The 14,643-nt window shown below is 36.8% G+C and overlaps 1 protein-coding gene across 5 annotated transcripts in view; it reads left to right on the top strand.

Moving 5' to 3' along the window:
* LOC110513953 (serine/threonine-protein kinase/endoribonuclease IRE1) overlaps window positions 1-14,643 on the top strand; it is a 60,615-nt gene that overhangs the window by 33,750 nt on the left and 12,222 nt on the right. For all 5 annotated transcript variants that reach the window (XM_036939805.1, XM_036939806.1, XM_036939804.1 and 2 more), the window contains 2 exons: window positions 1,960-2,056; window positions 2,825-3,024. In XM_036939805.1, coding sequence (XP_036795700.1) covers window positions 1,960-2,056; window positions 2,825-3,024 — 297 coding nt within the window. The remainder of the gene's footprint in view (window positions 1-1,959; window positions 2,057-2,824; window positions 3,025-14,643) is intronic.

The raw sequence follows: 14,643 nt of genomic DNA, 5'->3' as shown, positions 1-14,643 counted from the left end.
GTGTATGTATAACCTGATAGTGTATATATGTAATATGTATAACCTGGTAGTTTATATATATAACCTGGTAGTGTATATATATAACCTGGTAGTGTGTATATATAACCTGATAGTGTATATATGTAATATGTATAACCTGGTAGTGTATATATATAACCTGGTAGTGTATATTTATATCCTGGTAGTGTATATATAACCTGGTAGTGTATATATATAACCTGGTAGTGTGTGTATATAACCTGGTAGTGTATATATAACCTGGTAGTGTATATATATATATATAACCTGGTAGTATATATGTATATATATAACCTGGTAGTGTATATTTATATCCTGGTAGTGTATATATAACCTGGTAGTTTATATATATAACCTGGTAGTGTGTATATAACCTGGTAGTGTATATATATAACCTGGTAGTGTATATATATAACCTGGTAGTGTGTATATATAACCTGGTAGTGTGTGTATATAACCTGGTAGTGTATATATAACCTGGTAGTGTATATATATATATATAACCTGGTAGTATGTATATAACCTGGTAGTGTATATATATAACCTGGTAGTGTATATATATATATATAACCTGGTAGTATGTATATAACCTGGTAGTGTATATATAACCTGGTAGTGTATATATATATATATATATAACCTGGTAGTGTATATATAACCTGGTAGTGTATATATATAACCTGGTAGTATGTATATAACCTGGTAGTGTATATATATAACCTGGTAGTGTGTATATAACCTGGTAGTGTATATATATAACCTGGTAGTATATATATAACCTGGTAGTGTGTATATATAACCTGGTAGTGTATATATATAACCTGGTAGTGTATATATATAACCTGGTAGTGTATATATATATCCTGGTAGTGTATATATAACCTGGTAGTGTATATATATAACCTGGTAGTGTATATATTACCTGGTAGTGTATATATATAACCTGGTAGTATGTATATAACCTGGTAGTGTATATATATAACCTGGTAGTGTGTATATAACCTGGTAGTGTTACACACTTATATAACCTGGTAGTATATATATAACCTGGTAGTGTGTATATATAACCTGGTAGTGTATATATATAACCTGGTAGTGTAACCTGGTAGTGTGTATATAACCTGGTAGTGTTACACATATATAACCTGGTAGTATATATATATAACCTGGTAGTGTGTATATATAACCTGGTAGTGTATATATATAACCTGGTAGTGTATATATATATAACCTGGTAGTATATATATAACCTGGTAGTGTGTATATATAACCTGGTAGTGTATATATATATAACCTGGTAGTGTATATATATAACCTGGTAGTGTATATATATATCCTGGTAGTGTATATATAACCTGGTAGTGTGTATATAACCTGGTAGTGTGTATATATATAACCTGGTAGTATATATATAACCTGGTAGTGTGTATATATAACCTGGTAGTGTATATATATAACCTGGTAGTGTATATATATAACCTGGTAGTGTATATTTATATCCTGGTACTGTATATATAACCTGGTAGTGTATATATAACCTGGTAGTGTGTATATAACCTGGTAGTGTATATATAACCTGGTAGTGTATATATATAACCTGGTAGTGTGTATATAACCTGGTAGTGTGTATATAACCTGGTAGTGTGTATATATAACCTGGTAGTGTATATATATAACCTGGTAGTGTGTATATATAACCTGGTAGTGTGTATATATAACCTGGTAGTGTATATATATAACCTGGTAGTGTATATATATAACCTGGTAGTGTATATATATAACCTGGTAGTGTGTATATATAACCTGGTAGTGTGTATGTATAACCTGGTAGTGTGTATATATAACCTGGTAGTGTATATATATAACCTGGTAGTGTATATATATAACCTGGTAGTGTATATATGTAATATGTATAACCTGTGTGTTCTCTACTGTCCCCAGTATGTGGAAGATCCGTCGTGCCACGCTGGTCTCAGCCCCGTCACTGTACTACAACAGACCATGTGTGGTCTCAGCCACCTCCACTCACTAAACATAGGTACTATATACAGCTGTCTGTCCGTCTGTCTGACCTACCCTACCTACCTACCTACCTACCTACCTACCTACCTACCTACCTACCTACCTACCTACCCCACCCACCCACCCACCCACCCACCCCTTCCTACCTTCCTTCCTTCCTTCCTTCCTTCCTTCCTTGTGTGGTCTCAGTCACATCATGTAGTATCCAGAAAAATGTTAAACAAACAGTGCTGCATCAGATGACCTGGCATCCACAATTCCACGTCCTAAACCACGTCCTAAACCACGTCCTAAACCACGTCCTAGACTCTAGACTGGACTTGGACTCAGACTCAAACACAAGGGACTCAAGACTCTAGGTTTAGTGATTTGACAACACCACTGTTGACACCTCTCTCCCTCCATCTCTCTCTCTCTCCGGTCTCTCTCTCCGGTCTCTCTCTCTCTCTCTCTCCATCTCTCTCTCTCCGGTCTCTCTCTCTCTCTCTCTCTCTCTCTCTCTCTCTCTCTCTCTCTCTCTCCATCCCTCTCTCCCTCCATTTGTTAACTTCTCTCTCTCTCCGGTCTCTCTCTCCATCTCTCTCTCTCCGGTCTCTCTCTCTCTCTCTCTCTCTCTCTCTCTCTCTCTCTCTCTCTCCATTTGTTAACTTCTCTCTCTCTCCATCTCTCTCTCTCCGGTCTCTCTCTCCATCTCTCTCTCTCTCTCTCTCTCTCTCCATCTCTCTCCGGTCTCTCTCTGCATCTCTCTCTCCATCTCTCTCCGGTCTCTCTCTCCGGTCTCCAGTCCACAGGGATCTGAAGCCTCGTAACATCCTGTTGTCTCAGCCAGGCCCCCTGGGGCGGGTGAGAGCGCTGATATCAGACTTCGGCCTGTGTAAAAAGATCCCTGAAGGAAGGACTAGTTTCTCTCTCCGCTCGGGGATACCGGGGACAGAGGGGTGGATCGCCCCAGAAGTACTGCTGGACACACCAGGAAACAACCCGGTAAGAGATACAGACATACACACACACACACACACACACACACACACACACACACACACACACACACACACACACACACACACACACACACACACACACACACACACACACAGTGAATAAAGTAATTCATTATTTAAATACTATAATGTTTTGATATCTTTCCATCCTCTGTGAAATGAAAGACTTCAGTTCCCAGCAGGCTGTTTGTTCCACTGGGTTCTACTACTACCATAATACTACTCCTCTCTCTAGTGTGTTCTACTACTACCATAATACTACTCCTCTCTCTAGTGTGTTCTACTACTACTATAATACTACTCCTCTCTAGTGTGTTCTACTACTACTATAATACTACTCCTCTCTAGTGTGTTCTACTACTACTATAATACTACTCCTCTCTCTAGTGTGTTCTACTACTACTATAATACTACTCCTCTCTCTAGTGTGTTCTACTACTACTATAATACTACTCCTCTCTAGTGTGTTATAATACTACTCCTCTCTAGTGTGTTCTACTACTACTATAATACTACTCCTCTCTAGTGTGTTCTACTACTACTATAATACTACTCCTCTCTAGTGTGTTCTACTACTACTATAATACTACTCCTCTCTAGTGTGTTCTACTACTACTATAATACTACTCCTCTCTAGTGTGTTCTACTACTACTATAATACTACTCCTCTCTCTAGTGTGTTCTACTACTACTATAATACTACTCCTCTCTAGTGTGTTCTACTACTACTATAATACTACTCCTCTCTCTAGTGTGTTCTACTACTACTATAATACTACTCCTCTCTAGTGTGTTCTACTACTACTATAATACTACTCCTCTCTCTAGTGTGTTCTACTACTACTATAATACTACTCCTCTCTCTAGTGTGTTCTACTACTACTATAATACTACTCCTCTCTAGTGTGTTCTACTACTACTATAATACTACTCCTCTCTCTAGTGTGTTCTACTACTACTATAATACTACTCCTCTCTAGTGTGTTCTACTACTACTATAATACTACTCCTCTCTCTAGTGTGTTCTACTACTACTATAATACCACTCCTCTCTAGTGTGTTCTACTACTATAATACTACTCCTCTCTAGTGTGTTCTACTACTACTATAATACTACTCCTCTCTCTAGTGTGTTCTACTACTACTATAATACTACTCCTCTCTAGTGTGTTCTACTACTACTATAATACTACTCCTCTCTAGTGTGTTCTACTACTACTATAATACTACTCCTCTCTCTAGTGTGTTCTACTACTACTATAATACTACTCCTCTCTCTAGTGTGTTCTACTACTACTATAATACTACTCCTCTCTAGTGTGTTCTACTACTACTATAATACTACTCCTCTCTCTAGTGTGTTCTACTACTACTATAATACTACTCCTCTCTAGTGTGTTCTACTACTACTATAATACTACTCCTCTCTCTAGTGTGTTCTACTACTACTATAATACCACTCCTCTCTAGTGTGTTCTACTACTATAATACTACTCCTCTCTAGTGTGTTCTACTACTACTATAATACTACTCCTCTCTCTAGTGTGTTCTACTACTACTATAATACTACTCCTCTCTAGTGTGTTCTACTACTACTATAATACCACTCCTCTCTAGTGTGTTCTACTACTACTATAATACTACTCCTCTCTAGTGTGTTCTACTACTACTATAATACTACTCCTCTCTAGTGTGTTCTACTACTACTATAATACTACTCCTCTCTCTAGTGTGTTCTACTACTACTATAATACTACTCCTCTCTCTAGTGTGTTCTACTACTACTATAATACTACTCCTCTCTAGTGTGTTCTACTACTACTATAATACCACTCCTCTCTAGTGTGTTCTACTACTACTATAATACTACTCCTCTCTAGTGTGTTCTACTACTACTATAATACTACTCCTCTCTAGTGTGTTCTACTACTACTATAATACTACTCCTCTCTAGTGTGTTCTACTACTACTATAATACTACTCCTCTCTAGTGTGTTCTACTACTACTATAATACTACTCCTCTCTAGTGTGTTCTACTACTACTATAATACTACTCCTCTCTAGTGTGTTCTACTACTACTATAATACTACTCCTCTCTAGTGTGTTCTACTACTACTATAATACTACTCCTCTCTAGTGTGTTCTACTACTACTATAATACTACTCCTCTCTAGTGTGTTCTACTACTACTATAATACTACTCCTCTCTCTAGTGTGTTCTACTACTACTATAATACTACTCCTCTCTAGTGTGTTCTACTACTACTATAATACTACTCCTCTCTAGTGTGTTCTACTACTACTATAATACTACTCCTCTCTAGTGTGTTCTACTACTACTATAATACTACTCCTCTCTCTAGTGTGTTCTACTACTACTATAATACTACTCCTCTCTCTAGTGTGTTCTACTACTACTATAATACTACTCCTCTCTAGTGTGTTCTACTACTACTATAATACTACTCCTCTCTAGTGTGTTCTACTACTACTATAATACTACTCCTCTCTCTAGTGTGTTCTACTACTACTATAATACTACTCCTCTCTCTAGTGTGTTCTACTACTACTATAATACTACTCCTCTCTAGTGTGTTCTACTACTACTATAATACTACTCCTCTCTAGTGTGTTCTACTACTACTATAATACTACTCCTCTCTAGTGTGTTCTACTACTACTATAATACTACTCCTCTCTCTAGTGTGTTCTACTACTATAATACTACTCCTCTCTCTAGTGTGTTCTACTACTACTATAATACTACTCCTCTCTCTAGTGTGTTCTACTACTACTATAATACTACTCCTCTCTCTAGTGTGTTCTACTACTACTATAATACTACTCCTCTCTCTAGTGTGTTCTACTACTACTATAATACTACTCCTCTCTAGTGTGTTCTACTACTACTATAATACTACTCCTCTCTCTAGTGTGTTCTACTACTACTATAATACTACTCCTCTCTAGTGTGTTCTACTACTACTATAATACTACTCCTCTCTAGTGTGTTCTACTACTACTATAATACTACTCCTCTCTCTAGTGTGTTCTACTACCACTATAATACTACTCCTCTCTAGTGTGTTCTACTACTACTATAATACCACTCCTCTCTCTAGTGTGTTCTACTACTACTATAATACTACTCCTCTCTCTAGTGTGTTCTACTACTACTATAATACTACTCCTCTCTCTAGGGTGTTCTACTACTACTATAATACTACTCCTCTCTCTAGTGTGTTCTACTACTACTATAATACTACTCCTCTCTAGTGTGTTCTACTACTACTATAATACTACTCCTCTCTAGTGTGTTCTACTACTACTATAATACTACTCCTCTCTAGTGTGTTCTACTACTACTATAATACTACTCCTCTCTAGTGTGTTCTACTACTACTATAATACTACTCCACTCTCTAGTGTGTTCTACTACTACTATAATACTACTCCTCTCTAGTGTGTTCTACTACTACTATAATACTAGTCCTCCCTCTCTCTAGTGTGTTCTACTACTATAATACTAGTCCTCCCTCTCTAGTGTGTTCTACTACTACTATAATACTACTCCTCTCTCTAGTGTGTTCTACTACTACTATAATACTACTCCTCTCTAGTGTGTTCTACTACTACTATAATACTACCCCTCCCTCTCTCTAGTGTGTTCTACTACTACTATAATACTACTCCTCTCTCTAGTGTGTTCTACTACTACTATAATACTACTCCTCTCTCTAGTGTGTTCTACTACTACTATAATACTACTCCTCTCTAGTGGGTTCTACTACTACTATAATACTACTCCTCTCTCTAGTGTGTTCTACTACTATAATACTACTCCTCTCTCTAGTGTGTTCTACTACTACTATAATACTACTCCTCTCTAGGGTGTTCTACTACTACTATAATACTACTCCTCCCTCTCTCTAGTGTGTTCTACTACTACTATAATACTACTCCTCTCTCTAGTGTGTTCTACTACTATAATACTACTCCTCTCTCTAGTGTGTTCTACTACTACTATAATACTACTCCTCTCTAGTGTGTTCTACTACTACTATAATACTACTCCTCTCTCTAGTGTGTTCTACTACTACTATAATACTACTCCTCCCTCTCTCTAGTGTGTTCTACTACTATAATACTAGTCCTCCCTCTCTCTAGTGTGTTCTACTACTACTATAATACTACTCCTCTCTCTAGTGTGTTCTACAACTATAATACTAGTCCTCCCTCTCTCTAGTGTGTTCTACTACTACTATAATACTACTCCTCTCTCTAGTGTGTTCTACTACTACTATAATACTACTCCTCCCTCTCTCTAGTGTGTTCTACTACTACTATAATACTACTCCTCTCTCTAGGGTGTTCTACTACTACTATAATACTACTCCTCTCTCTAGTGTGTTCTACTACTACTATAATACTACTCCTCTCTCTAGGGTGTTCTACTACTACTATAATACTACTCCTCTCTCTAGGGTGTTCTACTACTACTATAATACTACTCCTCTCTCTAGGGTGTTCTACTACTACTATAATACTACTCCTCTCTCTAGTGTGTTCTACTACTACTATAATACTACTCCTCTCTCTAGGGTGTTCTACTACTACTATAATACTACTCCTCTCTAGTGTGTTCTACTACTACTATAATACTACTCCTCTCTCTAGGGTGTTCTACTACTACTATAATACTACTCCTCTCTAGTGTGTTCTACTACTACTATAATACTACTCCTCTCTAGTGTGTTATAATACTACTCCTCTCTCTAGTGTGTTCTACTACTACTATAATACTACTCCTCTCTCTCTAGGGTGTTCTACTACTACTATAATACTACTCCTCTCTCTAGTGTGTTCTACTACTATAATACTACTCCTCCCTCTCTCTAGTGTGTTCTACTACTATAATACTAGTCATCCCTCTCTCTAGTGTGTTCTACTACTACTATAATACTACTCCTCTCTCTAGTGTGTTCTACTACTATAATACTAGTCCTCCCTCTCTCTAGTGTGTTCTACTACTACTATAATACTACTCCTCTCTCTAGTGTGTTCTACTACAACTATAATACTAGTCCTCTCTCTAGTGTGTTCTACTACTACTATAATACTACTCCTCTCTAGTGTGTTCTACTACTACTATAATACTACTCCTCTCTAGTGTGTTCTACTACTACTATAATACTACTCCTCTCTAGTGTGTTATAATACTACTCCTCTCTCTAGTGTGTTCTACTACTACTATAATACTACTCCTCTCTCTAGTGTGTTCTACTACTACTATAATACTACTCCTCTCTAGTGTGTTCTACTACTACTATAATACTACTCCTCTCTCTAGTGTGTTCTACTACTACTATAATACTACTCCTCTCTCTAGGGTGTTCTACTACTACTATAATACTACTCCTCTCTAGTGTGTTCTACTACTACTATAATACTACTCCACTCTCTAGTGTGTTCTACTACTATAATACTAGTCCTCCCCCTCTCTAGTGTGTTCTACTACTATAATACTAGTCCTCCCCCTCTCTAGTGTGTTCTACTACTACTATAATACTACTCCTCTCTCTAGTGTGTTCTACTACTACTATAATACTACTCCTCTCTAGTGTGTTCTACTACTACTATAATACTACCCCTCCCTCTCTCTAGTGTGTTCTACTACTACTATAATACTACTCCTCTCTCTAGTGTGTTCTACTAATATAATACTACTCCTCCCTCTCTCTAGTGTGTTCTACTACTATAATACTAGTCCTCCCTCTCTCTAGTGTGTTCTACTACTACTATAATACTACTCCTCTCTCTAGTGTGTTCTACTACTATAATACTACTCCTCCCTCTCTCTAGTGTGTTCTACTACTATAATACTAGTCCTCCCTCTCTCTAGTGTGTTCTACTACTACTATAATACTACTCCTCTCTCTAGTGTGTTCTACTACTATAATACTAGTCCTCCCGCTCTCTAGTGTGTTCTACTACTACTATAATACTACTCCTCTCTCTAGTGTGTTCTACTACTACTATAATACTACTCCACTCTAGTGTGTTCAACTACTACTATAATACTACTCCTCTCTCTAGTGTGTTCTACTACTACTATAATACTACTCCTCTCTAGGGTGTTCTACTACTACTATAATACTACTCCTCTCTCTAGTGTGTTCTACTACTACTATAATACTACTCCTCTCTAGTGTGTTCTACTACTACTATAATACTACTCCTCTCTCTAGTGTGTTCTACTACTACTATAATACTACTCCTCTCTAGTGTGTTCTACTACTACTATAATACTACTCCTCTCTCTAGTGTGTTCTACTACTACTATAATACTACTCCTCTCTCTAGTGTGTTCTACTACTACTATAATACTACTCCTCTCTCTAGTGTGTTCTACTACTACTATAATACTACTCCTCTCTCTAGTGTGTTCTACTACTACTATAATACTACTCCTCTCTAGTGTGTTCTACTACTACTATAATACCACTCCTCTCTAGTGTGTTCTACTACTACTATAATACTACTCCTCTCTAGTGTGTTCTACTACTACTATAATACTACTCCTCTCTCTAGTGTGTTCTACTACTACTATAATACTACTCCTCTCTCTAGTGTGTTCTACTACTACTATAATACTACTCCTCTCTAGTGTGTTCTACTACTACTATAATACTACTCCTCTCTCTAGTGTGTTCTACTACTACTATAATACTACTCCTCTCTAGTGTGTTCTACTACTACTATAATACTACTCCTCTCTCTAGTGTGTTCTACTACTACTATAATACTACTCCTCTCTCTAGTGTGTTCTACTACTACTATAATACTACTCCTCTCTCTAGTGTGTTCTACTACTACTATAATACTACTCCTCTCTCTAGTGTGTTCTACTACTACTATAATACTACTCCTCTCTCTAGTGTGTTCTACTACTACTATAATACTACTCCTCTCTCTAGTGTGTTCTACTACTACTATAATACTACTCCTCTCTAGTTTGTTCTACTACTACTATAATACTACTCCTCTCTAGTGTGTTCTACTACTACTATAATACTACTCCTCTCTCTAGTGTGTTCTACTACTATAATACTACTCCTCTCTCTAGTGTGTTCTACTACTACTATAATACTACTCCTCTCTCTCTCTAGTGTGTTCTACTACTACTATAATACTACTCCTCTCTCTAGTGTGTTCTACTACTACTATAATACTACTCCTCTCTCTAGTGTGTTCTACTACTACTATAATACTACTCCTCTCTAGTGTGTTCTACTACTACTATAATACTACTCCTCTCTCTAGTGTGTTCTACTACTACTATAATTCTACTCCTCTCTAGTGTGTTCTACTACTACTATAATACTACTCCTCTCTAGTGTGTTCTACTACTACTATAATACTACTCCTCTCTAGTGTGTTCTACTACTACTATAATACTACTCCTCTCTCTAGTGTGTTCTACTACTACTATAATACTACTCCTCTCTCTAGTGTGTTCTACTACTACTATAATACTACTCCTCTCTCTAGTGTGTTCTACTACTACTATAATACTACTCCTCTCTCTAGTGTGTTCTACTACTACTATAATACTACTCCTCTCTAGTTTGTTCTACTACTACTATAATACTACTCCTCTCTAGTGTGTTCTACTACTACTATAATACTACTCCTCTCTCTAGTGTGTTCTACTACTACTATAATACTACTCCTCTCTAGTGTGTTCTACTACTACTATAATACTACTCCTCTCTCTAGTGTGTTCTACTACTACTATAATACTACTCCTCTCTAGTGTGTTCTACTACTACTATAATACTACTCCTCTCTAGTGTGTTATAATACTACTCCTCTCTCTAGTGTGTTCTACTACTACTATAATACTACTCCTCTCTCTAGTGTGTTCTACTACTACTATAATACTACTCCTCTCTCTAGTGTGTTCTACTACTACTATAATACTACTCCTCTCTCTAGGGTGTTCTACTACTACTATAATACTACTCCTCTCTCTAGTGTGTTCTACTACTACTATAATACTACTCCTCTCTCTAGTGTGTTCTACTACTACTATAATACCACTCCTCTCTCTAGTGTGTTCTACTACTACTATAATACTACTCCTCTCTCTAGTGTGTTCTACTACTACTATAATACTACTCCTCTCTCTAGGGTGTTCTACTACTACTATAATACTACTCCTCTCTCTAGTGTGTTCTACTACTATAATACTACTCCTCCCTCTCTCTAGTGTGTTCTACTACTATAATACTAGTCATCCCTCTCTCTAGTGTGTTCTACTACTACTATAATACTACTCCTCTCTCTAGTGTGTTCTACTACTATAATACTAGTCCTCCCTCTCTCTAGTGTGTTCTACTACTACTATAATACTACTCCTCTCTCTAGTGTGTTCTACTACTACTATAATACTACTCCTCTCTCTAGTGTGTTCTACTACTACTATAATACTACTCCTCTCTCTAGGGTGTTCTACTACTACTATAATACTACTCCTCTCTAGTGTGTTCTACTACTACTATAATACTACTCCTCTCTAGTGTGTTATAATACTACTCCTCTCTCTAGTGTGTTCTACTACTACTATAATACTACTCCTCTCTCTAGTGTGTTCTACTACTACTATAATACTACTCCTCTCTCTAGTGTGTTCTACTACTACTATAATACTACTCCTCTCTCTAGGGTGTTCTACTACTACTATAATACTACTCCTCTCTAGTGTGTTCTACTACTACTATAATACTACTCCACTCTCTAGTGTGTTCTACTACTACTATAATACTACTCCTCTCTAGTGTGTTCTACTACTACTATAATACTACTCCTCTCTCTAGTTTGTTCTACTACTACTATAATACTACTCCTCTCTCTAGTGTGTTCTACTACTATAATACTACTCCTCTCTCTAGTGTGTTCTACTACTATAATACTAGTCCTCCCCCTCTCTAGTGTGTTCTACTACTACTATAATACTACTCCTCTCTCTAGTGTGTTCTACTACTACTATAATACTACTCCTCTCTAGTGTGTTCTACTACTACTATAATACTACCCCTCCCTCTCTCTAGTGTGTTCTACTACTACTATAATACTACTCCTCTCTCTAGTGTGTTCTACTAATATAATACTACTCCTCCCTCTCTCTAGTGTGTTCTACTACTACTATAATACTACTCCTCTCTCTAGTGTGTTCTACTACTATAATACTACTCCTCCCTCTCTCTAGTGGGTTCTACTACTATAATACTAGTCCTCCCTCTCTCTAGTGTGTTCTACTACTACTATAATACTACTCCTCTCTCTAGTGTGTTCTACTACTATAATACTAGTCCTCCCGCTCTCTAGTGTGTTCTACTACTACTATAATACTACTCCTCTCTCTAGTGTGTTCTACAACTATAATACTAGTCCTCCCTCTCTCTAGTGTGTTCTACTACTACTATAATACTACTCCTCTCTCTAGTGTGTTCTACTACTACTATAATACTACTCCTCTCTCTAGGGTGTTCTACTACTACTATAATACTACTCCTCTCTCTAGTGTGTTCTACTACTACTATAATACTACTCCTCTCTCTAGTGTGTTCTACTACTACTATAATACTACTCCTCTCTAGTGTGTTCTACTACAACTATAATACTACTCCTCTCTCTAGTGTGTTCTACTACTACTATAATACTACTCCTCTCTCTAGTGTGTTCTACTACTACTATAATACTACTCCTCTCTCTAGTGTGTTCTACTACTACTATAATACTACTCCTCTCTCTAGTGTGTTCTACTACTATAATACTAGTCCTCCCGCTCTCTAGTGTGTTCTACTACTACTATAATACTACTCCTCTCTCTAGTGTGTTCTACTACTACTATAATACTACTCCTCTCTAGTGTGTTCTACTACAACTATAATACTACTCCTCTCTCTAGTGTGTTCTACTACTACTATAATACTACTCCTCTCTCTAGTGTGTTCTACTACTACTATAATACTAGTCCTCCCGCTCTCTAGTGTGTTCTACTACTACTATAATACTACTCCTCTCTCTAGTGTGTTCTACTACTACTATAATACTACTCCTCTCTAGTGTGTTCTACTACTACTATAATACCACTCCTCTCTCTAGGGTGTTCTACTACTACTATAATACTACTCCTCTCTCTAGTGTGTTCTACTACTACTATAATACTACTCCTCTCTCTAGGGTGTTCTACTACTACTATAATACTACTCCTCTCTAGTGTGTTCTACTACTACTATTATACTACTCCTCTCTAGTGTGTTATAATACTACTCCTCTCTCTAGTGTGTTCTACTACTACTATAATACTACTCCTCTCTCTAGTGTGTTCTACTACTACTATAATACTACTCCTCCCTCTCTCTAGTGTGTTCTACTACTACTATAATACTACTCCTCTCTAGTGTGTTATAATACTACTCCTCTCTAGTGTGTTCTACTACTACTATAATACTACTCCTCTCTCTAGTGTGTTCTACTACTACTATAATACTACTCCACTCTAGTGTGTTCAACTACTACTATAATACTACTCCTCTCTCTAGTGTGTTCTACTACTACTATAATACTACTCCTCTCTAGTGTGTTCTACTACTACTATAATACTACTCCTCTCTAGGGTGTTCTACTACTACTATAATACTACTCCTCTCTCTAGTGTGTTCTACTACTACTATAATACTACTCCTCTCTAGTGTGTTCTACTACTACTATAATACTACTCCTCTCTAGTGTGTTCTACTACTACTATAATACTACTCCTCTCTCTAGTGTGTTCTACTACTACTATAATACTACTCCTCTCTCTAGTGTGTTCTACTACTACTATAATACTACTCCACTCTAGTGTGTTCAACTACTACTATAATACTACTCCTCTCTCTAGTGTGTTCTACTACTACTATAATACTACTCCTCTCTAGTGTGTTCTACTACTACTATAATACTACTCCTCTCTCTAGTGTGTTCTACTACTACTATAATACTACTCCTCTCTAGTGTGTTCTACTACTACTATAATACTACTCCTCTCTCTAGTGTGTTCTACTACTACTATAATACTACTCCTCTCTCTAGTGTGTTCTACTACTACTATAATACTACTCCTCTCTCTAGTGTGTTCTACTACTACTATAATACTACTCCTCTCTAGTGTGTTCTACTACTACTATAATACTACTCCTCTCTCTAGTGTGTTCTACTACTACTATAATACTACTCCTCTCTCTAGTGTGTTCTACTACTACTATAATACTACTCCTCTCTCTAGTGTGTTCTACTACTACTATAATACTACTCCTCTCTCTAGTGTGTTCTACTACTACTATAATACTACTCCTCTCTCTAGTGTGTTCTACTACTACTATAATACTACTCCTCTCTAGTTTGTTCTACTACTACTATAATACTACTCCTCTCTAGTGTGTTCTACTACTACTATAATACTACTCCTCTCTCTAGTGTGTTCTACTACTACTATAATACTACTCCTCTCTCTAGTGTGTTCTACTACTACTATAATACTAGTCCTCTCT

Source organism: Oncorhynchus mykiss, chromosome 13 (assembly GCF_013265735.2).
Source record: "Oncorhynchus mykiss isolate Arlee chromosome 13, USDA_OmykA_1.1, whole genome shotgun sequence".
In the NCBI taxonomy this organism is placed as follows: domain Eukaryota; kingdom Metazoa; phylum Chordata; class Actinopteri; order Salmoniformes; family Salmonidae; genus Oncorhynchus; species Oncorhynchus mykiss.
The sequence above is the reverse complement of the archived record's forward strand: the minus strand, read 5'-3'. Positions and strand labels throughout refer to the sequence as shown.